General features: G+C 39.7%; 1 protein-coding gene across 3 annotated transcripts in view; it reads left to right on the forward strand.

Moving 5' to 3' along the window:
* ARL15 (ADP ribosylation factor like GTPase 15) overlaps positions 1–23086 on the forward strand; it is a 430737-nt gene extending 407651 nt beyond the window's left edge. For 2 of the 3 annotated variants that reach the window (XM_055253824.2, XM_055253825.2), the window contains one exon: positions 20271–22272. In XM_055253824.2, coding sequence (XP_055109799.1) covers positions 20271–20423 — 153 coding nt within the window. In that variant the 3' untranslated portion in view covers positions 20424–22272. Of the gene's footprint in view, positions 1–20270 lie in introns of all 3 variants that reach the window. The other variant, XM_055253826.2, reaches the window with a different exon arrangement.
* Positions 23087–25970: the final 2884 nt, after the last annotated feature.

A 25970-nucleotide genomic window follows, 5' to 3' on the forward strand; every position in this document is an offset into this window, starting at 1 on the left:
ATGAGAAGCTACAGTCAAACAGGCAAGAATTTGTTTCTGAAATCCTTATTTCTCTAGAGCCACATCTTTTCCTTTTTTTCAGTGAAAGATTAGATGCTGTGACTAGGCACCTAAAATTTACAAACCCTATTTCAAGGACTCTGACGTATAAGTCCCCTTATGCTAAATGTGACAGGGTATCAGGAACTAAAAGTAAGTTTGTGGACACATAGAGGCAAATGCCATTTACATGTATCATTTAGTATTGTTTTGTTATTAACACCTTCTAGTTAAAAATAGATCATTGGTACAGGCTATCATTTGTCAGGCATTGGAATTATACGATTTTTGTTTTTAAGTGCTTTTCTGGAATTGGCATTTTACCAAAGGAAAAATGAATTTGATAAGGGTGGGAAAGAAACAGATGATAATTTCAAGGTAAAATAGGACTATTCTGCAAAGTCCTAAGATTACCTGCTCTCTAAAGACATGTAGTGTGGAAGATTGTAATCAGGGCATTGGCTGAGAAAAGCTCAGGACATTTTCTTGGTGGGTATACTTTATAATATAATTCTGTTTCTGTTCTGGGTCTAGAAATTGGAATAAGTTCTATGTAGAAAATATTTTACAAATACATTCAGAATAACATTACGTTTAATATTTTAACTAACATTATATTTAATAACAAGGTTTTCAGTTATAACCATGATATGCTTTCATAGAGATGAATATTTCTACAGGAAACTGTAGGGGTGTGGGGGTGTGCACATGAGCGTGGGTTTGAGTATTTTAATTTTATTTATTTATACTCGACTCTCACAAAAAAGGATTTGAGGTGATAGACACTAGTATTGATTCTGACAGTGGACATGCTTTTATGTAACACTCTAAACTTCAGACTGAAGTGGGTGTTAATGACTTCCCCTCTGAGAATGCTTTTGATTCAGACATGATGAAAAGTGTGACTGGAAATGTAGAGCAGAACGTGTAGTTAAAAGCCCACTCATCTGGCCTGATCTGAACTGGTAGTTGAACAGTTAATCAAGAACTGGCTAAAAGGCCAGGCGCTGGTGGTTCACACCTGTAATCCTAGCACTTTGGGAGGCCGAGGCAGTCGGATCATCTGAGGTCAGGAGTTCGAGACCAGCCTGGCCAACATGGTAAAACTCCATCTCTACTAAAAATACAAAAATTAGATGGGCATGGTGGCAGGCGCCTGTAATCCCAAGTACTCGGGAGGATGAGGCAAAGAATTGCTTGAACCCGGGAGGCAGAGGCTGCAGTAAGCCGAGATTGTGCCACTGCACTCCAGCCTGGGTGAGACCCTGTCTCAAAAAAAAAAAAAAAAAAAAAAAAGGGACTAAAAATAATTTATTTTAATTTAAACACACCAAAGGTACTAATCTTTTCATGTTAGGCCAAGGCCTTTTATCTGAATGTGTGGCCACTAATCAGAGTTGTGTGTTATATTTGTTTCATTAAGCAGCCATTACCTATGATTTTTCAGCTTCTGTTTCTTTAAAATGGAACTATAAGTTCAAGATACTTGGGAAGCAATCTGCATCTTTCCCTCTCAATCCTTTGTAGTTATCTAAATCCAATCCAACAGCACTTTGGTTTTAGTGACTCACCTTGATTAAGTTCTTTGAACTCATTCCATTTAGTTTTTTCATAGGAATAGAAATTCTCAAGTTCATATTTTATCTGTTGGTGTCACATTTAATTATACTACTTAATAATAAATATGATTGCCATCTTGAGAGCTGTGAAGCAACCTAGGAGTGGAAATGAGCAGACATATTAAAAAGCAGCTCACCAGTTGTCAGCATCCACTGGGTAATTACCATCATTCAGGGTGGTGTGTCCACTGGTCATGAACATTCACTGTGTAGGCAACATCAATCATTTGTCTTGTACCAGGACAATGAAGAGTCAGTTGATCCGAGGTGATTAGGTGGAGACTAATCAGTAGAGCTTTTATCATAGCTCTATGTGCTATTGTTTTGAACCCAACTATAGATTTGTCCTTATCTATGGCTGCTTTATATTTAACCCATATATTGCCTTCTGTCCCTCCTTTAGATCCGTTATATAGCAAATGTTATTATTGCTGTAGTACTTTCTTGTCCTTCATGTCACTTATTCCTACCTGACTTTACTTAGTTACTTGATATCTGTCAGTATCGCTGGCTACCATGTAAGCTCCATGGGGGCCAGGACTTGTTATGTTCACCTTTGTATCCCCAGAGCCCAAAACAGTGACTGTGTAGACCGAGTGAAAGGTGGCTACTTCCTTGGCACACTTGCTTCAGTCCAGTTTGGTATACTGACTTGGCCTCCCAAGGTCTGTTAATTATTCATTTCGAGCCAGAAAGAAGCACAGAGAATAGGAGCTGTCGACCTGTGATGTTCCTGGACGTAGCTCCTGGTCTACCCTCCCAGTCCACTTTCTAAATCTCCTGGTTCCAGGGAGTGAGTCTGATGGTTTGTGCTGCTAAACTGTGGATTGAATCATTAACAGGGGTTTGTTCTCTGACTTTTGCCTTAGAAGATCAGTTCAGAGCAAGGTTTTTCAATCTTGGCATTATTGACCTTTTGGGCTAGATAATTGTTTGTTGAGGTGAGAGGGGAAGCTGCCCTATGTGTTGGAGGATGTTAGCCACATCTCCCTGGCCTCTACCCACTAGAAGCTGGTAGTAACCACCTGCTCTGCTTCCCCACCCCCTGTTATGACAACCAAAACAATCTCCAAACATTATCAAATGTCCCCTGGGAAGGTACAGTTGCCTTTTCCTTTCCCCGGTTTAGAACTACTGTTTTCAACTAGTCATGGATGACAATTACGACCCAAGGCCACACTCCCAATGCTGTGATAAATCCCAGTCAATGGCTTTTGGAACCTTTATTTCTGGTGTTCTCTTTATGTCTGATGAGAATGTTCTTGAGACATATCCTTCACAGGCTTTATACTGAGCTCAACTAGTCCTGTGTGGGATTTTTTGGCTAAAATTCCTCAGTATGGATTACCACTTAGCTTTTCTTTAGACGGCCTGCAAGCCTCTTTCCAAGCTCATGTTTCTCAGTTGCCAGGATATTAGGCTCCTGACTGTATTGCCAGCAGGGAAAGAAATTCTCTTCCCGTGACTGACATGGCACCTGGTTACAAGCGCATTTGTTACCTGTTGCCCTTGCTCAGATGTGCTATTGAGGCGGCCGTCAGCTTTTTCTGCCTCAGCTCCCTGGCCCTCTTTCCCCTAGTTCTCCATGCTTTCCTGTTTTTTCTTTTCCTTCTGGTGTTTCCATGGTGGCTTCTTGCTGTAGCCAGAGGACAAACTGCTGACAGGCACATCCCTTGAATATCTCTGCATCTGGACGGGGCCATTGGCACCCTCCATTGGTGACTGAGTAACGCGTGGCTTGCCATATTTGTCTGTCTCCTGTTTATGGCCCAAGAATTTGAATCTGCTCCAGCATCTAAATGTTGTCGTTGTTAGGACAGAGTGCTGCCATAGTACCACAAGGCCAATATTAAACATGTTTATTTGGGTTCCATATATTAACATTTTGATTTGTTACTACTGCTGTTGTTTTTTCATACCCGACAGCTGCAAGATTGAGACAGGGGACATATATTCCATTACAAAAGCCAAACAACCTTGTGTATATAAACTGTTTTTAAAAAATATTTGTGCCTTTAACAGTCTTTAACCATTGACTAAATATATTCTCCCTAATATTTTGTTGAGTCAGAGAATCCCTTGAGTTGGCCAATTGACAGTAGTTTAATAAAGTGCACAAGGGATGCCAATATTGGATAAGCAGGGAGAATAGCTAGACTCGACAAAATCAAATCACGTTCTCCTGGTTGTCTGATCAGGTAGCAATTGTTTGACGTGTATTTGTGGCACGGAGCCTTGTATAACAGAAAAAGTTGAATGTGAGGTGTGGCCAAAAACTCATTTTAAAATATACAGTAGACTTTTAAGAAAATTCAGAATGTGAAATAGAATCAGGAATTGTTCATTTGTCAGCTAACGTTAAGTTACCTCAAATGTTTTGTAAGGTCTTAGGGGGATGAAATTTGATGTTCACTCCGAGGCAAATGTTGGATTTGAAAAATGCCAGGCGGCCGGGCACGGTGGCTCACGCCTGTAATCCCAGCACTTTGAGAGGCCGAGGCGGACGGATCACGAGGTCAGGAGATCAAGACCATCCTGGCTAACACGGTGAAACCCCGTCTCTACTAAAAATACAAAAAAGTAGCTGGGCGAGGTGGCGGTCGCCTGTAGTCTCAGCTACTCGGGAGGTTGAGGCAAGAGAATGGCGTGAACTCCGGGGGGCGGAGCCTGCAGTGAGCCGAGATCGCGCCACTGCACTCCAGCCTGAGTGAAAGAGCGAGACTCCTTCTCAAAAAAAAAAAAAAAAAAAAACCAGGCTCAGGGGCTTCTTCCTCTCATGCTATTTTGCAGAATCAAAGGCTATGGTGGGAAAACAGTGTTTTCTGTAACACAAAAGCATAAATTCTCAGCACTGGAATGTCCTCAGAGCACATCTAGCCATCCCAGTCTAAGCTTTTAGCAAGGCAAAGGAGGAATAATCCAATTGTGTTGAAACATTTCAGTTACTGAGGCAGACACAATTGTTGGTAATGATGAGTTGTTTTTCTTTTTCATATACTCTTTAACCTCATAAAATATGGAACTCATATCTTCAACCTGCACTTTGTAATATCAGGATGTGCACCCACCCTCCCACCGCCTAGCCATTTCAATATGCACAGTTAATGGGTATTAAGTTTAAAAAAAAAACTTAAAAGAATCAATTTCATGGTGAATGCATCTAGTTAAGCAAACCATTTAAACAACATTTTACTCGCGTGTAGCAGACCATTTTATAAGATACTGATCACTTTACAAGCCTGTGTTTCAGACAAGCTAATTGGTTGTCTCTGATGTGTGTTTGGGGCTTTCACTCATTAACTCCCTTTCCTGTCTCGTACATACGTTGTTAGCTTACAGACATATAGGTAGGACTCTTCAAACAACATTATTCTATTGCCAGGCGAAAGGTTTTCATTGAATAGGTTTCTTCCTACTTACAATATTTGCTTTCTTGAAATGTAAAGCAAATCATAACTGAATATTACCCCAAATACAGAAGATAAAAAAATCAAGTAGAATACCCTAAAAGTGCTGGATACCAAAAATGAATGCTCTTTTGAAAGAGTGGAATGGAAATGATTGACAGAAAGGAAGGAAAGGAGGAGAGGAGAAAAAGGAAGAGAACATGATATGCTCCTGAACCTGGCTGCCTCTATAATTAATGACTATGTTATACATGGTATTGAGAAGTCTGTTGCTTGCACCTGCATGCAAAGACAAGTGTACTGATGCTTCTCTTTTTGCATATGTCAGAGTTTTCCATTCTCTGAAATAAGAATTAGATGCTTTGTTTGGACACAGATTAAAGGAGTAGCTCAAAACATAAGTGTCCTATGTGGGTCTTGAGATTTCTGGAGTGGTTCTCTTTTCCAGGATAGGTTGTTTACTTTTCTGTTTGCAACACGATTCATTGCAGCTGCCCGTAGGCATATGTGTAATCATTTGAACCAATTATATCTACAGTTTTGAAACTCTTCATGTAAAATCCCACCTCTTTCATGAAACCATGGCTTGATTAATTGGGAAGACTGGTAACTTCTCTCCAATATTCAATTTTCTTCTTTTACTGACATGTTAACATGGAATGAAATATAGTACATATTTTGTTGTCTTTTTCATTATAGCTCAGCTATTTAAATCTATTTTTTCAAATAAGTATCCTCTTTGTATGTCACATTATATTGAGAACACTAGATAATACAAATTTTTTTTCATTGTCTGTGCCCTCAAGGAACTGAGGACTCATACACATGAAAAAAATAAGGAATAATTATCCAAATCTAGATTATGCTGTAACTGAAAATGGAGTTCACCAGAGACTTGTGGAGATGCTTCATCTGCACTGAGTCTTGATAGCCTAACCATTAATTTATACAATAATTATTTATAATGCCCGTTATAAGCAGAGTATAATGGTTCCTATAACTAAAAAGCTCATAGATTGCAGGCCTTTGGCATAGCTTGATTCAGGGGTTTGTGGTTCAATCACACCTATTTTTCCTGCAGTTTTCTTGGCTATTTCTTCATATATGAGCTATCTTTCAGCATTTGTATCCTGCGGAAACTACCTAGAAACTGAACCTCAGCTTTGATGACCTTATGAACCTCTGAATCCAGTGGGCACACACTAGCAGGGGATATTTCAGTTTTATAAACAAATAAATCCTCTTCATCTTTTTAGGCCAGTTTAAGTTGGGCATTCTGCTTCTGTCAACCACAGGCCTCTTCAGTTACTGACAATTTGGTACTAGAAGGGATTGCTGAGTTAATTCTACCAAACATTAACATTCAGTTACTCATAATTTGGTACTATAAGTGGTTGCTACAAGTGGACTCCAAAATGTAGAATTGGATAAATAGATATAGGGAGGAAAAAAGTAAGGAGGACTCTTCTGTCCCTGATTTGTAAGGTTAGGAGTCCTATTTGCTGACTGAAAAACAGATCATTTACATTTTCTCTTGTTACTTGGAATATGTCATTAACTCTTGTGAATACAGAAACAATCAAAATGTGAGAGAGACATAATCCCACTGAATTTTATTTTTAACACGTATAAGAGGTATAACCATGCTAGATAAGAAAACAAGGAAAAGAATATAGAACTTCATTTACTTGAATCAATCAAAAAAGCTAGACATTGAAACATAATAATATATATGGGGGTGAGATCCAATAGAATGCTCTTAAAATGCCATTAAAATTAAATGTTTGTTCATCCTTAAGAAAGTAGGGGAAAAAACAGCAAACTAAACCAAAACAAACAGAAGAAAGAATATAATAAAGATTACACTAGAAATAAATGAAATAGAGATTAGGAAAACAATAGAGAAAATCAATAATACCAAAAGTTAGTTTTTTTGAAAGACCAATAAAATTGACAAATCTTTTTGTTGTTGTTGTTGTTTGTTTTTTTTGGCTTTTTTTGAGACAGAGTCTCACTCTGTTACCCAGGCTGGACTGCAGTGGCATGATCCCAGCTCACTGCAATCTCCACCTACCAGGTTCAAGCGATTCTCCTGCCCCAGCCTCCTGAGTAGCCGGGATTACAGGCCTGCACCACCACACCTGGCTAATTTTTTGTATTTTTAGTAGAGATGGGGTTTCACCATGTTGGCCAGGCTGGTCTGAAACTTCTGACCTCAGGCTATCCACCCACCTCAGCCTCCCAGAGTGCCGGGATTACAGGTGTGAGCCACCACGCCCAGCCAATTTGACAAATCTTTAATCAACTAACAAAGCAAAAATGAGGGAAACTTAAATTACTAAAATTAGGAATGAAAGAAGAGACACAACTACCAACCTTACAGAAATAAAAAGGGGCTGGGTACAGTGGCTCATGCCTATAATCTCAGCAATTTGGTAGGCCAAGAGAGGAAGATTGCTTGAGCCCAGGAGTTCAAGACCAGCCTGGGCAACATGATGAAATCCCATCTCTACAAAAAAAATACAAAAATTAGCCAGGCATAGTGGTCCACGCCTGTGGTCCTCACTACTCAGGAGGCTGAGGTGGGAGGACCACCTGAGCCTGAAAGGTTGAGGCTGCAGTGAGCCATGATAGCGTCATTGTACTCCAGCCTGGGCAACAGAGTGACGTCTGTCAGGGGTAGGGGGGGCGGCGGGGGGAACCCAAACCAAAAAAAAGAAATATAGAGGACTATGAAGGAATACGATAGAAAAAGTTGTTTGCCAAATAACTAGATAACCTAGATTAAATATACAAATTCCTAGAAGGGTGCAAACTACTGAAATTGACTCAAGAAGTAATAGAAATCAAAATTAGACCTATAACAAGTAAAAACATTGAATTACCCTTCCCATCAGAAAAGCCCAGGACCCCTTGCTTCACTGCTGAATTCTACCAAATGTTTAAAGAATTTACACCAATTCTCAAACCATTCCAAAAAATAGAAGAGGAGGGAACACTTCCCAACTCATGCCACAAAACAAAGATTACTATGATACTAAAACCAAACACATTACAAAAACAGTTAAAGACCAATATTCCTTGTGAATATAGATGCAAAAATCTCTCAACCAATATAGTTGACCCTTGAACAACACGGGTTTGAACTGTGTGGGTCCACTTATATGCAGATTTTCTTCTGCCTCTGCCACCTGTGAGATAGCAAGACCAACCTCTCTTCTTCTTCCTCCTCCTCAGCCTACTCAACATGAAGACAGTGAAGAAGTTTATGACCTGCTTTCACTTAATAAATAGTAAATATATTTTATCTTCCTTATTATTTTATTAATGACATTTTATTTTCTCTAGCTTATCTTATTGTAATAATACAATATGCATATAACATACAAAATATATGTTAATTGGCAAGGCTTCCAGTCAACAGTAGGCTATTAGTAGTTAAGTTTTGGGGGACTTAAAAGTTATACATCGATTTTCAACTGTGTGGTGGTCAGCACCCCAACCCCTATGTTGTTCAAGGATCAACTGTACTAACAAATTAATCCAGCAACATATAAAAGAGAATTATATATATGATAATCAAGCATAGTTTATCTCAAGATATAAGGTTGTTTCAACATACAAAAATCAGTATAACACATTATATTAATAGACTATAAGATAAAAATCATACAGTCATGTTAATAGATCATGTCAAATGAAGGAAAAGGCCGGGCGTGGTGGCTCACGCTTGTAATCCCAGCACTTTGGGAGGCCGAGGCGGGCGGATCACAAGGTCAGGAGATCGAGACCACGGTGAAACCCCGTCTCTACTAAAAATACAAAAAAATTAGCCGGGCGTGGTGGCGGGCGCCTGTAGTCCCAGCTACTCGGAGAGGCTGAGGCAGGAGAATGGCGTGAACCCGGGAGGCGGAGCTTGCAGTGAGCTGAGATTGCGCCACTGCACTCCAGCCTGGGCGACAGAGCGAGACTCTGTCTCAAAAAAAAAAAAAAAAAAAAAAAAATGCAGGAAAAGCATTTGACAACATAGATTTAACACATGACACATGACCCAGGAATTCCATCCCTAGATATATACCCAAAAGAAATGAAAACATGTGTTTACAGAAAACTGCTCATAAAAAGCAGCATTATTTATAATAGCCAAAAAGTAGAACCCGAGCAATAAATGGATAAACAAAATGGGATATATCCACACGGTGGAATGTTATTCAGCCGTAAAAAGGGATGAAGTACTGATACATACTACAGTGTGGATGACCATTGAAAACATTGTGTTAAGTGAAAGAAGCTAGACACAAAAGACCACATATTACATGATTTGATCTATATGAAATGTTCAGAATAGGCAAATCCATGAAGAAATAAAGTAGAGTAGTGGTTGCTAAAGGCTGAAGGAAAGCGTAATTGGCGGATGACTATTAATGGTTCAGGTGTTTCTCTTTAGATGATAGAAATGTTCTGGAATTAGATGGTGATGCTTGTTGCACAACCCTATGAATATACTAAAAGCAACTGAATCGTATGCTTTCAAAGGATGAATTTTATAGTATGCAAATTATCAGTAAAAGAAAATGGAATATCTGTAGAGCAAGATGGAAAGATAGTAAAACATGTGCTAAAGAAACATAAAGTCCAACCAAGTAGTGGAAGAAATTATCTAGAATCTTAGGTGGGAGTGTCCACTCCTGTGAGTAGACAGTGAAGTGGGTAATGATAACTTCTATCCAGGAGCAAACAACCCCCTTTGAAGACCGAAGTTTTCTAAGAGTTGTCACAACTATTTTTTGAAAGGGCTTAACTTGTCAATGAGTATCTCCAAAAATTTTGATTGAAAACCAACCCAAGTTCAGGCCGGGCGCGGTGGCTCACGCCTGTAATCCCATCACTTTGGAAGGCCGAGGCGGGCGGATCACGAGGTCAGGAGATCGAGACCGTCCTGGCTAAGACAGTGAAACCCCATCTCTACTAAAAATACAAAAAATTAGCTGGGCGTGATGGCAGGCGCCTGTAGTCCCAGCTACTCTGGAGGCTGAGGCAGGAGAATGGCGTGAACCCAGGAGGTGGAGCTTGCAGTGAGCCGAGATCAAGCCATGGCAATCCAGCCTGGGCAACAGAGCGAGACTCTGTCTCAAAAAAAAAAAAAAAAAAGGGAAACCAACACAAGTTCAATTAGATGGGAACCTCAAGTTACGTGGAATTATAACCCCTTTCATTTGGGATGGCAAATTGTTTCCTTAATGAAAAGTCTTTTTACCCTGGAAGATTTAACATTAAGAATATAAAAGTGATTAAATAGGCTGGCGTGGTGGCTCACGCCTGTAATCCCAGCACTTTGGGAGGCCAAGGCAGGCAGATCACTTGCAGTCAGGAGTTCAAGACCAGCCTAGCCAACATGGCAAAACTCTGTCTCTACCAAAAATACCAAAATTAGCGGGCCGTGGCAGTGCACACCTATAAGCCCAGCTACTCAGTTGGCTGAGGCACGAGAATCAACTTGAACCCGGGAGGCGGAGGTTGCAGCAGGCCGACATGGTGCCATTGCACTCCAGCCTAGGTGACAGAGCAAGACTGTCTCAAAAAAAAAAATTAAAAAGTAAAATTAAAATGATAAAATAATTAACCCCACAATATTAATACTTTTATTTAAAGTATATGTTACACATAGATCAAACTGGTAGAGATTCTCTTTGTGATTTTAATTTAGAATGTACCAGAACTTGAGAGTCATTTAATTTATAAAATTTATGGAAAAAAATTTTTAAGATTTTCAACCACTTGGGGATGTTTTGATTGTTAAAAAGTTGAAATGCTTAAAAAGAAAACTGAATATATTAAACTTATAAATGGAATTATAAAATGAGGTTAAAATCTCAGCACTTTGGGAGGCCGAGGCGGGCGGATCACGAGGTCAGGAGATCAAGACCACGGTGAAACCCCATCTCTACTAAAAATACAAAAAATTAGCCGGGCGTGGTGGTGGGCGCCTGTAGTCCCAGCTACTCGGAGAGGCTGAGGCAGGAGAATGGCGTGAACCCGGGAGGCGGAGCTTGCAGTGAGCCGAGATTGCGCCACTGCACTCCAGCCTGGGCGACAGAGCGAGACTCTGTCTCAAAAAAAAAATAAAAAAATAAAAAAATAAAAATAATAAAAAAAAAAAATGAGGTTAAAAATGAACTTAGTTTATAAATGCACCTAAAGAGTATTCAAAGGCACCATAAATGTAATTGTTAAAATTGAAAAGATATGTAGATAGAATATTAAAATTTTTAATTGTAACATAAAAATTTCAGGAAAAGCTAGGCTTCAGGTGGTATAAATTTAACAAACTGTATATTCCTTTTCAAAACTGCAAAGTAACAATAATTAGTATTGCTGTGCACCAAAAGCCACCCTCAAGGGCACCAAAAACCTCGAACTGACAGGTCACTGACCACGTGCCTAATGGGGAGTAGTACTAAGGGAGTTGGTAAGAAAACTTCCTGTGCCCTGGCTTGTTCTTATGGTCTTTAGCAAGTCTCTACATACACGAAAGAAACACAGGCTAAACACAGAGAGGAAATAAAATATGGCTTTCTTTAATGAGAGATGACCCTACTGCCTGCTTGACTGCAATTCAAAGCATCTGAAGTCGTAACTGGAGCCCAGCCAAGTTGGAAAGCCCAAATCCTCTGTCCCACTAAAGTGTAAGCTAAAGCAGGGAAGAGGAAGTCTAGCAATGTGAGGTCAAACTGAGGCACAGAAAGCCTGATGTCCCAGGCTCCTCCCAAGCACTCCTTGGGCCTCCCTGCTAGACAAAGCAGAAGGCTACAGAATGCTTTAGGCCAGGGGTTGACTTTTTATTTTCTGTAAAGGGCTAGGTAGTAAATATTCTAGGCTGTGTGGGACATACCATCTCTGTGGCAATTACTCAACTTTGCCACTCTAGCATGAAAGTAGCCATAGATAATACTTAAGTAAATGAGCATGCTGAGTTCTAATAAAACTTTATTTACAGGGAATTTATGGTGCCTGGGTGATGAGGAAGCAACCAACAATGGCCTCTGCTACTAAGACCCCTTCTATATAATTCAAAAGTTGCTTCTATATCATAATCGATCCCCGCGAGGTGATAGGAGGACATCAGCTTGGTCTTAAAAGATGAGAGAGTATTTATAGGCTGATCCTTCCCACCTGTGGATGGAGGCGCCTTGGGTTGGAAGCAGTAGTTGGAGCAAAGGCCTGGATGCAGGAATCCCTCAGGCTGTAGAGGGCCTGATAGGATAACTGGAGTAGAGAAGGGTACAGATATGGGAATACTGGATGTCTTTCATTAGTCCTTGAAGACAAGAAGCACCCATACATAACTGTGCCTCTCACAGTGGTTATCTAGAAGTAAGCTTTTTGGATAGAAGAATAAGACAAGCCCCTAAGGCATACCAAAAATAATAATTTAAATAAAAACAGACATGTTTGCTCTGTACTTCTTGGTAATCAGATTAAGCAAAAACGAGAATGTTTTTCAGATCCTAGGTCCTACCACCAAAGCTAATGGGATCATTCTGTTTGGCTATTCTGGGACATACTAAGTTCTCCCGTGCATTAGAAGACTGGGTTTCTACACAATTATTATCACAACAAATAAAATTTTATACATATCGGGGGTTACTGATTGGGGAAGAAGGCTCATAGTACGAGCGAGGCTCAATCACAGGTGATTATCTGCAATTATTTGTCTGGTTTTCAATTATTCAGGTAGGCTGCACTGAACTTTAGTATCCTTAAGAAAGAAGCATCTTATGAGAACTATACTTTTGTACTTACCATCTTTTTGAAATAAATACACACTCCCAAAGTAATATTGTGATATTGGTTAACATCAAGTCATCATTTTCAGGTCCTTGTTCAGCACTCAGTAAAAAGTGAGTAATATCCATTCTGTGTTATAATATTTTGGGGACTGTGGCAAGGTGGTTTTTTATTTGTATCATTTATTTCTGCCTTTAATGACATATTTAGTACCTTTCTAAGGATTTCAAAATCCTGCAATGAAAAGAGGAACAGCTGGTGCTGCTCTCTAGACTAACCTTTCTTTGAACAAGCTGCCAAGAATGCACTCTGAAGAATCTTAATGATGCCCTGCCACTTTATCTCCAGACCCTGTCCTGGAGCCATGGCGTGGGCATGGCTTTCTCTGACTTTGGTGAAGGTTACCCTGTTAAGCCGGCTTCATGAGCCTCTGTAATGAAGGCAGCAAAGCTGGAGGGCCCTTTTGCAAATACACATACAAGATGTATACACTCAGTAGTGTGATGGTAAATGTGACTTTTTTTTTTTTTTTAAGATGGAGTCTCGCTCTGTCGCCCAGGCTGGAGAGCGGTGGTGCGATCTCGGCTCACTGCAAGCTCCGACTCCCGGGTTCACGCCATTCTCCTGCCTCAGCCTCCCAAGGAGCTGCGACTACAGGCACCTGCCACTACGCCCTGCTAATTTTTTTGTATCTTTTAGTAGAGATAGGGTTTCACTGTGTTAGCCAGGATGGTCTCGATCTCCTGACCTCATGATCCGCCCACCTTGGCCTCCCAAAGTGCTGGGATTACAGGCGTGAGCCACCGCGCCCAGCCTAAATGTGACCCTTTAAAAAGAAAAAAGTCGTGATTTGTTGTACTCGCAGGTTTCTGTGGTGTAAGTACTCAAACCATGGTCACGTTCAGGACTTGTACAATTTGACATCCGTGTACCCGGAGGTGGAAGGAGAATGCACACAATCAGCTATTGCCAACCCTATGCCAGTGGGTCCCACCATATCACTGAGAAAAATTTCAATGCAAATATTTTCCCCTAATGCGACATGTTCACACAATAGGTCTATCTACTCTAGTGATTAAAGAAAGGTGCTAGGACACAGACAAGGAAAGTCCCACTCTCTTTGTAACAATCATGGAAAAGGTCCTACAAAATTTTGCCATCCATTCAGGCTCTCTTGGCATCCTATTAATTGGAGCAAGACCATACTTTTACTAGAGAGTTTAAAACCAGTATAGGCCGGGCACAGTAGCTCATGCCTGTAATTCCAGCATTTTGGGAGCCAAGGCAGGAGGATCACTTGAGACCAGGAGTTCAAGACCAGTCTGAACAAAATAATGAGATAATGTCTCTACAAAAAATAAAAAATAAATTAGCCAGGCATGATAGCACACTCCCATAGTCCCAGCTACTTAGGAGGCTGAGGTGGGAGGATTGCTTGAGCCCAGGAGTTCGAGGCTGAAGTGACCTATGATTGTGCCACAGCACTCCAGCCTGGGTGACACAGCTACGGCCTATTTCTTAAAAAAAAAAAAAAAAAAAAAAAAAGTAATAGTAATAATAAATAAATAACAGAACCAATATGAATCCATCCCAAAACCATGATTCCTATAGTTCTTTGAAAAATACATGCCATGCAATGGACACTGTGGATTTAAACTTACAAGAAAGCAGTAATAGCTGCACGTGGTTCAAAACAGTTAACAGTCAAGTTCTCTTGCGTCGTCTTCCAGCTTGCCCTTCTCCCTGTAACATCCCAGAATTGCACTTCTTTTTCCTGGCCTTTTGTATTTGGTTTGAGATCCTCACCCAGTCATCTGCATTAGCTGACCTATCCCCATCAGTTTGAAGCAGCTAAAGTTGTCAGCCTAGACTCCTTCATGAGACCTGTTTCCTTTTCCAGAGATGGAGAAAGAATGTGCCTTTATTTCTAAAGTTTATTTTAAGTCTTCCCTCCAGATACCTTTTATTCAAATTGAGTTCTGTGATTTAAGAACTAGTCTAAGTAATCATATCCCTCTTTATTGGAATCCATTGCTTTTCTGCCTTCCAGTGGAAGTAAGTCCAAGTGCTATAAATAAGTGAAAAAGCCCTTAGTAAACTGTGCAGTATTAAACAGTCTTTTATGGTCACTAAAAAGCTCATGGGAGAAAACCCTGTACTCTTATAATACAAATGATGAGGACAGCGCTCTTCTCAGACCATTGCTGTTGTTTTGTTTTCGGTTTGCAGCTCCTATCCTCAGTGGAGCCCCGTCTGCTGGCACCTGGAGTGCTGGCACCCGAGCTGACTTCTCACACTCTCCAGTCTCGTTCAGGACAGAGCAGCTGAGTGAATGAAGTTATGGGAAGCCAACTTTTAGGGCAAAACTTTCCAAAGCTCCTTAGATAGATCCTGACCCCGCCACAACCATCTCACAGGCTTAAGAAGGGTCAGTTATAATCCACTAGGTTTTCACAGAGGGAACATAGGCATTGTGTGTAGCAGGCGATCTGGGGGAGAATGGGGAAAGCAGCTATCCAGCTGCCATCTCCAGTGGTGACTATGCAGAAAAAATAAGCTAATAGCCCCATACAGGGTGAGAGGTACCTGTATTTCACATGGCAAGAGCAGCAGTTCCCAACAGGCAGAACCACCCAGGGAATGTGTTGGGCATGGGAGGGTGCAGGTTGTTTTGAGTTCTAGCAATGACTGGTTGGTGCCAATGGCATTTAACTCAGTAGAACTAGGGGTGGTGTATTCCGTGATGCAGAGCAGAGTCCCACGCAGTAAGGAACTGTCACACACCCTGGCTCTCCATGTCTCACAACACGTTCTTGTGGGTCAAAGCTCTGTTTATAAATATCTGAGCTGAGAACATGACTCTCTTTCACACACAAACACTAAGTAAACCCTTTCTGGACTGTTCTGTTCCCCTGCTCCCCAGAGTGCTTACAGGAAAACTAGTTCAACTCTGGGCACACACTACCAGTTTAATAACAAACAGAGGAAAAACAAGCAGCCTACCATTAGAAATAAAATGAAGTTTGCAGGTTTTTAAAAAGGAAAGACCTGTTATTGAAGTTCAAAACTGTTTACATGCCTTCTAGAAATTTAGTCACACCAAATTGGCAGGAACTGAAAATCAAACTTTTGAATCTCAAGTGAGGGCAAGATAGGGAAATCAGAGAGCATCACTACCCCATTAGAGATCCTGGAACTAGGAAAGGATGATACTGTGATTTCACTACTCAAGGAAACATAAAGGACATCTCCTACCCAATGAGTGGGTCTCCGGTGCTATGTAACGTCTCACAGGTTTAACAGCTGCTACAAACATTAGCAGCAGTGAGATGGTGCCGAGTCGTCTCTGTTATATTGGGACTTTACAGTAAACGCGATGTGTGAATAATGGAATGCAGTCATGCCAATCAGCCGGCAGTGGCATGAGTGGAGAAAGGCTCTGGTGACAGGGCTGAAATAGGTTGGCTGCTGGTGGTGGCTTTGTTTTCCTATCTCTAGGGTGGACACATGGCTACTAATAAATGCCCACTCTCTGTGGCTATGCTGAAAATAGCTAAATGACCACAGGTTGTCAGACAGCTGTATTCTGATGTCATTCTCCCAAGTGCCGTCTCCAAAGGCCAATGTGAAACAATCACTGTCTCCTTATTCAAGAAGTTTTCACTTAACCATGCTAGTTCAGCAATGGATAAAGTAGTCAAAAGACTTAGGTTCATGTTCTCTTCAGTCATTTTTAGAATGTTGATCTTGATAAAGTAAATGACCTTAAAAGAATGTATGTCCATCATAAAAAAATAGATCATTGCATCACAGGCAGTTTTTTTTTTAACCTTAAAAATAATGTCAGATGTTAAGTATATGACTTACGTTGTTCAAAGTTAAACACTATTCTTTAAAATTATACATCAACATATACAAAGACAAAAAAGCAATGGTGAACAATTCAAATGTGACTGTGATTGTTACTGTAATAACATAGAGAAAGTAAAATTTGAAGTTCAGATTGATATAAGATAACAAAATGAAAATGTTATCCTAGGCCAGGCCCGGCAGCTCATGCCTGTAATCCCAGCACTTTGGGAGGCCAAGGTGGGCAGATTGTCCTGAGGTCAGAGTTCGAGACCAGCCTGGCCAACATGGTGAAACCCTGTCTCTACTAAAAATACAAAAATTAGCTGGGCCTGGTGGCAGGCGCCTGTAATCTCAGCTCCACGGGAGTCTGAGACAGGAGAATCACTTGAACCCGGGAGGCAGAGGTTGCAGTGAGCCGAGACTGCACCATTGCACTTCAGCCTGGGCAACAAGAGCAAAACTCTGTCTCCAAAAAAAAAAAAAAAAAAAAAGTCAGAACTAGAACATAAAGTCCTCATCTTCTCCTCTCTGTGCTGTGGTCTTTGTTTTTAGAAACATGAAATTCCAAGTAATGAAAAGCTAATAAATGTTCCAGCAGCAGTCACTCACTGTACTTGAATGCTAGTGAGATAGCAAAACTTGTTTAAAAATTGATATCATAAATGCAGAGTTGTGTGGAATCCTGTGGATACCAGTGGAGTGAATATTGGCAGTGTTAGATACCCACTTAGGTGATGGATCTGAAAATCTCGAATTACCCAGCCGTATTTGTCAGCTTAACACCACTAAGCCCCTTTATCTGCTGACCACTCTGTCCCTGTAACTTCCACTTCGTTCTCATGTTTCGTATTCAGCAGGAACAACTTCTGAATCATGTCTACCTGCAGACACCTGTATTGTCTTCCATGTATGCCTGTGTGATAGACTATATTTTCAGTTGCCTAGAAACCAACCTTTAACAGGTAGCTGAACTTCACTGTTTTATGTCTGGTAGGTATTGTAAAATATCACATATTACTGATATACTTTGTGATTATTTTAATCCAATATTGTTTTCAAATTAGCTGTAAATATGCTACCAGGATCAATTCTGTATGATTTTTAAATTAACCACTCAGAGGAAGTATTGTTAATGAGATGCCTTCCTATTACTATTATTATTTATTATTTTAATATTATTGAATTTCTTGTGACCAGCCCTCTTCTCAGTCATTAGCAACATGTAAAATGCTGTCCTTTTGGATTTGGGTTTATAAAATGTAGCAAGGACACAACTTCCTTTAGGTACTAGATTTTGGATGTTGCATACTTCATCTGATGGGAAGCATTATTGATCAAATACTAGATTGCATTGTAAGCACAGTGGTCCCAGTTTCTGAGCTCGGTGATACAACCTGAAGCCTTACTTTGTGGCAGAAGCAACAAGACCAACATCTCTGATTTTCAGCTCTTTGGAGCAGCCCCCACCTCCTTCTAAGGGTGGACTTAGCCAGGATTCCCTACCAGTCCCTCCTCCCTACTCTTTTTTCCCCTATTGGCCAATGGCCCCCTGCTCAGCTAACTGGCAGTTCTTCCCTCTGCAGAGTTGGGTTGGTCCCTGATACTGGTCTTTGCACCAGGAATTTCAGATTGTCTTGGATGTCAATTGTTTTCAGTGCCATAAAGAAAACAAGCTAAAAGAATGGCGTTTGTGTTTTCAGTAAGCAAGAATCCTCTTAAAGCCCGGCATGGTAGTTCACGCCTGTAATCCCAACACTTTTGGAGGCTGAGGTGGCAGAAGCCCCTGAGCTTAGAAGTTCAAGACCACCCTAGGCAACATGGTTAGACCCCACCTCTACAGAAGATTTTTAAAAAATTAGCCAGGTGTTGTGGCGTGCACCTATGGTCCCAGCTACTCAGGAGGCTAAGGCGGGAGGATCGCCCAAGCCTGGGAGGTCAAGGCTGCAGTGAGCTGTGTTCATACCATTGCACTCCAGCCTGGGTGAAAGAGTGAGAGCCTATAAAAAAAAAAAACACACAACAACAACAACAACAACAACAAAGAATCCTCTTAACGTGATTTATAAAACGCCTTGGGCAAAAAATTGTTCTGAAGTTGTGTATCCATTTTCTGATCTGCAAGTGAGATGTTCATTTCTCTTCAGAATCAGAATTAATGAGGATCTTGTAATTCTTACAGGTTTTTTTTTTTTAATTAGTGTTTATTATGAACTTTCAGACATTGATAAGAAGACTTTTTGGACATACTTGGACTATAAAATGTTAGCATATTTCTGGTTCCTAAATTAGCATAACAGCTTAGTATTTCTTATATATAGATATATATGTCTTCTGGCTTATATGAAAATATGTACAAACATATTAATACCAATTTGGATAGTGTATCTCTACTGTCAACAAACGGTGGTCTGCACTGGTACTGGCAAAATAAAACCATATTTGAGAATGGCATTTAAAGTGGAGATACTTTTTTTCTAGGTCAAGTATTGACTAAGGTAAGACTGGAATTTTTCATGACACATGAGATTTAATGAAATTTGTTAACCAAGAACATCTTTGAACAATGTCTCTTTTGATGTTGCTACTGACTGTATTTGATGTTATGTACAACTTTGTTGGGCAATAAATATAATGTTCTAGTTTTGTATGATACAGTGTGTATGAGTCAGGAGCTTCCTGAACTTTGTGCTTTGTGTTTTATGATACCTTTTGAGAGAAGATCATCAATACTTCTAGAAGCCATAATAATTTGCTATTTATTCACAGCCAGGAATTGGTAATACTAAATGCCATTAGTCAATATGCTGGCCAATATAGTAAGAGTGACTTGTGACTGGTTATTAATTGAACAGGTTTTTAAGCACATACCTGTTATAAGTTCTTGCTTTTTCCATCCTAGAAAATTCAGGACTGAAAAAGAAAAAATAAAAGCTAGAAGATTTTATGCATATATGTAAATTTATGTAAGTGTGTATATACATACAAACATACATACACGCAGTTTCTATCCTCTTTCCTAGAAAACACGCTCTCATGTCTCAGAAGCAGATACTAGAAATTTAAGAGAGAAAAAGATTATTTAAATTAGATTTTTGTTGTGTTATGTGCTTGATGGTCAAAATAATTGAGTCTTGAGTAATCAATATAGTACATACTGTAAGTCGTCACCAATTTAATAAGTCGGCAAGGTGAGATAGTGAAAGCTACTCTGCTAATTATTTTGATTAAATGGAATCTTTTGGTGTCTGCAGTGTATCTTGACTGGTGCCATAGTGCAAATAATTTTTTCTCTGACTTCATCAGAACTCCCATGCTGCTAAATGTATGGGTGGAATGGTGGCTTGCACGCAGATCATTCACCTCTAAAGAAAACACTCCCAGGTCACAATATATAACCCACATTATAACAACAGCTGCGGACAGGCATCCACATTGCAAAATCGTAGGCATCACAGTCTGTATAAATTCCGCCTTGAAATTCCCATACTTTATCCCTCAGAATTTTGATATGAGAAAGTTTCTGATATAATTAATAACCTATTTATCTTTATTTTTTCCTCTTAAGATCAAAAAATATTTTGAACTTGAACCACTTGCACGTGGAAAACGCTGGATTCTACAGCCCTGCTCATTGGACGACATGGATGCACTGAAAGACAGCTTCTCTCAGCTGATTAATTTGTTAGAAGAAAAAGACCATGAAGCTATAAGAATGTGAAATCTGGCAAAGAAAACGAGCTCCCAAAAGGCCTTGAACCTATCATGTTAGTTTCTCATTTTAATTTTATTTTGATATCAAGACTATATTGGCTTCGGTATCTATTTTTCTCTGGTCATTTCAGACTCTCATCTCTCTATTAAAGTGAATATTGTGTAGATCAGATGAATTATCATCGGCATTAACGTCAAGTACACACTACTGAGAGAGAATTTATTCTCTGTTTACCACTAATTATCTTCACCGCATGTCTCTTCCTTCTGTTGTTCTAAGCATCTCTTCTATACTCTGTGCTAAAACGGACGGAATTCATGGCTTATGGAAATCAAATCCCTTTTGAAGGACTCAGAAAGACTCACAAGACCTTGATCATTTTCTCTGGGTTTGGGAGTGGAGTATTATGTGACTGGGACTCCACAAAATATTTATATTATTTTCAAGACCTCTTGGGGGTTTTGTTTTATTTTATCTAATTTTTATCATTTTTTGGTTTTTTTTTTTTTTTTTTGGTATACTGAGCTTATCGACTATGAGATAAAAGTGAGCACCAAAAACTTAATTAATCACCTTATCAGGAAGGAATATCCTGCCATAGTAAAATTGGCTCTGAAGAGCTTAGAGACAAGTTGCACAATGTTTTCTTGATTACATCTGAGGTCTCTTCTCTTTTAAGAGCAAAGACATTGTTTCAGTTTTTGAGAGCAGTTAGAAGAAATTTAGCTACAATGCATGCATCACAGACTGTATTTGATTGAGTCGAGTCTTCAAATATTTTTTAATGGAATGATGAGCCTGCATAAAGTCAAGCTGCAATGTAACGTAGGTATCTTTTTCTAAAAACTTCAAGTGTTTGATTAAAATAGAGAAAATAATTTTTAAAATAATAGATAAAAATTTTAAAAACAGCCAGAAAAAATATAATTTATACTGGTTAGGGTTTAAGGTGGCATGGATTTGACAAAGATAACAAAGACAGAATCATCTATATATTCATTCATTACGTGCTACTATAGTTTATTGGAGTCTGTTAATGCCTTCCTCTAGTAGTTAAAGGTTTACCAGTATTTCTATTATAAACCTCTATTTTCAGGGGTTTCAATGTGCCCTTAAAATTGTGCTGGGGCTGCAGCAAATAAATAATATTATGACTCAGATTCAGTCTTTGGAACTAGTTTTTTTCCATTTAATTTAAATGATAAAATTGCATAGGGATAAATGCACAGTTTTACTAAGGTTTAGCACCTTTGATCTTTTCTAAATCAGGAAAAAAATCTATGCATATTGAGGTTCACAGATGAAATATTCTTTGGCATACTTTGTAGACTTTGACCACTTAAAATACTAAGTGGCCAAATGATAAAAAAAAAACAAAAAAAAAAAACAAAAAACTGCTTCCTACACATGAGTGTAAAAACATGTTTGTAACTTTAAGTAAAATGGACTGATACCCAAATACCAGAGACTCACACTATATTACAGAATGATGTAATACCCGGTAATTCTCCAGAAGATAGACTTCAGACCCTTAATGCCGTTTAAATATAGTTTTTGTGGTTTAATCTTGTGAGTAGCTTGTAATGAAATCATTACCTTTAAAACATCAAACACTTCTTTAAGCTTTTTTTTTTAATGTCATGAATCAGGAAGGATACATAATGATTCGTATACAATTTTGTCTGTAGCATTCTTGAATTTTTTAACACTGTGTAATCTGTGAGCAGCACAAAACTTTCATTCCGATGACCAGTTACACAATTCCTGTTTTTATTTTGTCCTGTTGTGCTCATCTTCTATGAAAAATAAATGATTATTAGGCCTTGCTTTCCCTGCAAGTTCATTAAATGTAGAATGTTGTCTTTTTAAGACACCGTGGCTGAGTGCTCCTAAGCCATCTGTTAAATGACTTCCCGTGGTCTGTGTGTGTGTGTGTTCATGTGTGCGCCAGTGATGGGCCTCTCCTCAGACCCACGACTGTCTGCAGCGTCTCAGCCGTCAGAATGAAAACATTATCAATCAGTACCCAACAACAGCTGTTTTTGACAAGTTTCTGTCTGACGCCTAATGCTTTACAACTGGCAATAAGGCTCCCTCTTTGTCTGGCAGGTCGGAGCTCGCCGTCTTGCTGCTTCCGCGCGGCATCCTGTCCTTGTAACCCTAGAATTTGCCATGTTTTGGAAATCCACGTGGGGGCGGGGTGGGGCCTGAACGGGTGGGGATGGGTGGGTGGGGGGGTGGTGGGGTGGGTGGGATGGCAGGGGGTGGGAGTGTAAGTCCCTTTCCTACTTTCGTGTAAAGTGCCACAGGTGTCTTGGTTTGCATATTCAAATATTATATAGGAAAAACAGTCTGTTATGTATTTCTTCACCTAGCTTCTTGTTATATTTATGGACGTTTCCAGTTTTTGTACCTTGTTAGCTGAAGCAGTTGCCTTTTTGTAATGGCAATTAATTTATATGATAAAACTTTGTATCCACTGTAGTTGATGGTATTGGTTGCTAATTAACTGCCATATTGCCCTGTCTTTCTATTAAAAAATACTGTACCTGTACTTAGACGCTAACAGATTCATGTGGACATTTGCCAGGCAAGACCAACTTGTATTGTCCATGCTTTCTATGATTTCCACTATCTTCAAATGAAAAATAAACGCTGAGTAGAACTGATGTTTTCAGACTAACTCCTTTCAGCTTTAGCATTTGGGAGTCCCAGATTTCTGTTTACGTTTGTGTCACCTGTTTGTCTCCAAAATAAGTTCTGCTGCTCTTGGGTCAAAACAAATGATTAATTCACATTTCCTTTGAAGCCATTGTGAAAACCTTAAAAGAAAAAAAAAAAAAAACAAGTATCTTTTCCAGTTGGTTTGTCTTCAGCAGCAATTTACTCTTATTGAAGCTGTTCCTTCGGAGTGTGTGAACAGACTCAAGATATTATTATAAAGCGTCATCCTTCAATCAAAGGATTATTTTATAATATTTGCTGTGAAATTAATTTGAGTGGCAAAGTTTGGTGCAATGAATTATTTCATTCAATGGTGATTGATACTGTTAAGAAATATTTTTAAGTGACTCGAGGAAATACTGTGCATTTACAGATCCATCCTTAAGGATGAAAGTCTAAAAAAAGAGAGTAAGAAAGAAAAATCAAGTGGTAGATAGATGGAAGAAGAGAGAAAAAGAAAAAAAAAAAATACATAATTGAAGATGAAAAATTTAAATCCCGGCTTTTGCTTGGTCCCAGTTGCAACATTATCATCACTTAGTATTTGACTACACAGAGAGCTTGTAACGTTTCACTTCTAAGCTGGGAATCTAACCTTCATTCCTAGGTTTATTTCTAGGGTAGGCAATTAGCAGTTATCAACTTCCTAAGCATCTCAGGCCTATCCAAGTAAATGTGAACAGAACTGTAAGATTTTGAAGCAAATGGGGTTTTCTTCATGTCCAGATTGCATATTCAGACTTGAATGGAAATCTAATATTCGTGCCTGGCTTCATCCTCTTTATAATTTTAGAGTGCATTTTCATTAACCTCCTGACCTAATGGTGCAAACAGAAATGAAAAGGTATGTGGGGTGGTGGGGCTGGAAGTGGGAGTTGCCCTTTGGGATCCCTTATTTTCAATGCATTTGGAAGGGAGGGTCTGTGTTTGTTATGCAGAAACTTTAGAATGTAGAGTCCTTGTCTTGTTCCCCAGCCTGGGTCCTGGAGATCTGAAGTTCATGCTGTAAAATGCATTACCACATCATGTTGGGAATTCCTGGCTCCCAAGGGCTCACAGCTTTTGGTCACCAGTGAATCAGCATGTTTAAATTATGTGCATCTCAGGGTTAAATGTTTTTCAACTCAGATGCATGAAGTGACTGATGAGCCCAGGGTTTGGCACCCTACCCCACACCCCCTTGTACTAATTTAGGAACATGAAAAGGATCGCTTAGAAGCCTCAGATGGGATGTCAGTTTCCCCTCCCCTTTCCTATTCTCTTTGAATTAAAACCTTAAATGACAAACTTTTCTTCCACCCACTGTCTCATCAGATCTGGAAATTCTGACTTCCCTTCCTGGGGTTTCATCTGTTTGTAACAACTTCTCCATAATGTGACTTACTGTGAAACCAAGCAAAGAAGTTAAAAGTCACAAAGAAGAATCTCTCCAATACACCCTGTCTAGCATCTTCCTTTCCTTATGAAACAAAGAGAAATTCAAAGCCCATGATTTTTCTATCAGATTTTTCTCTATAATCTCATCTCACATACCATCTCTGCTCTGCAAAGCATATTGTATTCACTGGCTCTTGGTTTAGAAAGGCCAACTACAGTGTTCTTAGGCTTAGCCTGCCCCTTCCCTTTCTTGCTGTACTTCTCAAGTCCTGACTGCACACAGGAATTTCCACAGGGCATTCTAGATGAATAATCACTCTCTACAAGGGAATAGTGTGGGCCTGGTGGCTTTCAAAGAAACTTCACTTACCACATATGCCTTGTAAGTCACTTGTACCCTGGTTGGAGAATAAAGAAAGTGGTTTCTAGATGTAATGCCTTGCTAGGCTCAGCCAGGTTTATAATCCAGTCCAACTCCTTATCCCCACTGCTCCAGCTAGCTACAGACCAACATGGGTACAGCCATTCCACCACACTTTTAAAAAACGATCTTCTGCAAACTACCAGATAGTGGTGAATTCCCTCTTTCCTTTCTTCTTCCTTTTTCAAAAATCTCTTCCTTTTATCTCATGATCTCAAAAAATCCTACATGAATGTTTCAGCCTAGTTTTTTTCTAGCAGCAACATTTCAACCATGGAGGTGAGTTGGCAATGTAGTCCCCATAGATGCTAGCCTGGCTCGGGCCCAAGGGAACAAATCAAAATAAGCCTTGAATAAGCACCAGTTTCCCCAGACTCTCTCATTTTCCTGTTTCTTCATGGAATATAGGGATGTGGAGGGAGCTGGTTATTTCCGAAAGCCTAAGATCACTTCCATCACAGGCAAACCCCTCCTAAAGTGTGAAATCCAGCCTACAATGGACTTTCACCGACAAGTGATTCATTGAGACAAAGGCTAGAGTTCCAGCATCAAACAGATGTCAGACAAAACACCAAACGCCTATAAATGATTGCTTTGCAAGCAAGGGAATGACTGGAAGACCTGGCCTAATGATGTACCCCATGTCTGGACAAGCTTACAGAAGATGGGGGTGGAGGGAGCTGGTTTTAAACAGAGTCTGTGAAGAAGGCTGTTTCTGGAGAGAGAAGTAAGACCACAATTCTTACCTGAGAGGTTCATGTTGAAATGAATGATTTCTGGCCAGTTTGCGTACAATCTGTGTAAAGGTAAATCAGAAAAATGTGTGTCCAGGGCACCTCGAAGGCCAGAGTGATGTCGTATGATATTAAATCATTAGACATATAAATATTAAAAATGAGAGGATTTTGTTAAAATAGAAACGGCTCACTAAAAGGCAGAGACAAGAATGCAAACAGTAAGTCTGGCTGTCATTCTCTGTAATCTGGAGCAAGTCAGGTTTGTCTCTGGACCTTCTCCAGTTGTTTTACAAC

This window comes from Symphalangus syndactylus, chromosome 18, assembly GCF_028878055.3.
Source record: "Symphalangus syndactylus isolate Jambi chromosome 18, NHGRI_mSymSyn1-v2.1_pri, whole genome shotgun sequence".
Taxonomy (NCBI): Eukaryota; Metazoa; Chordata; class Mammalia; order Primates; family Hylobatidae; genus Symphalangus; species Symphalangus syndactylus.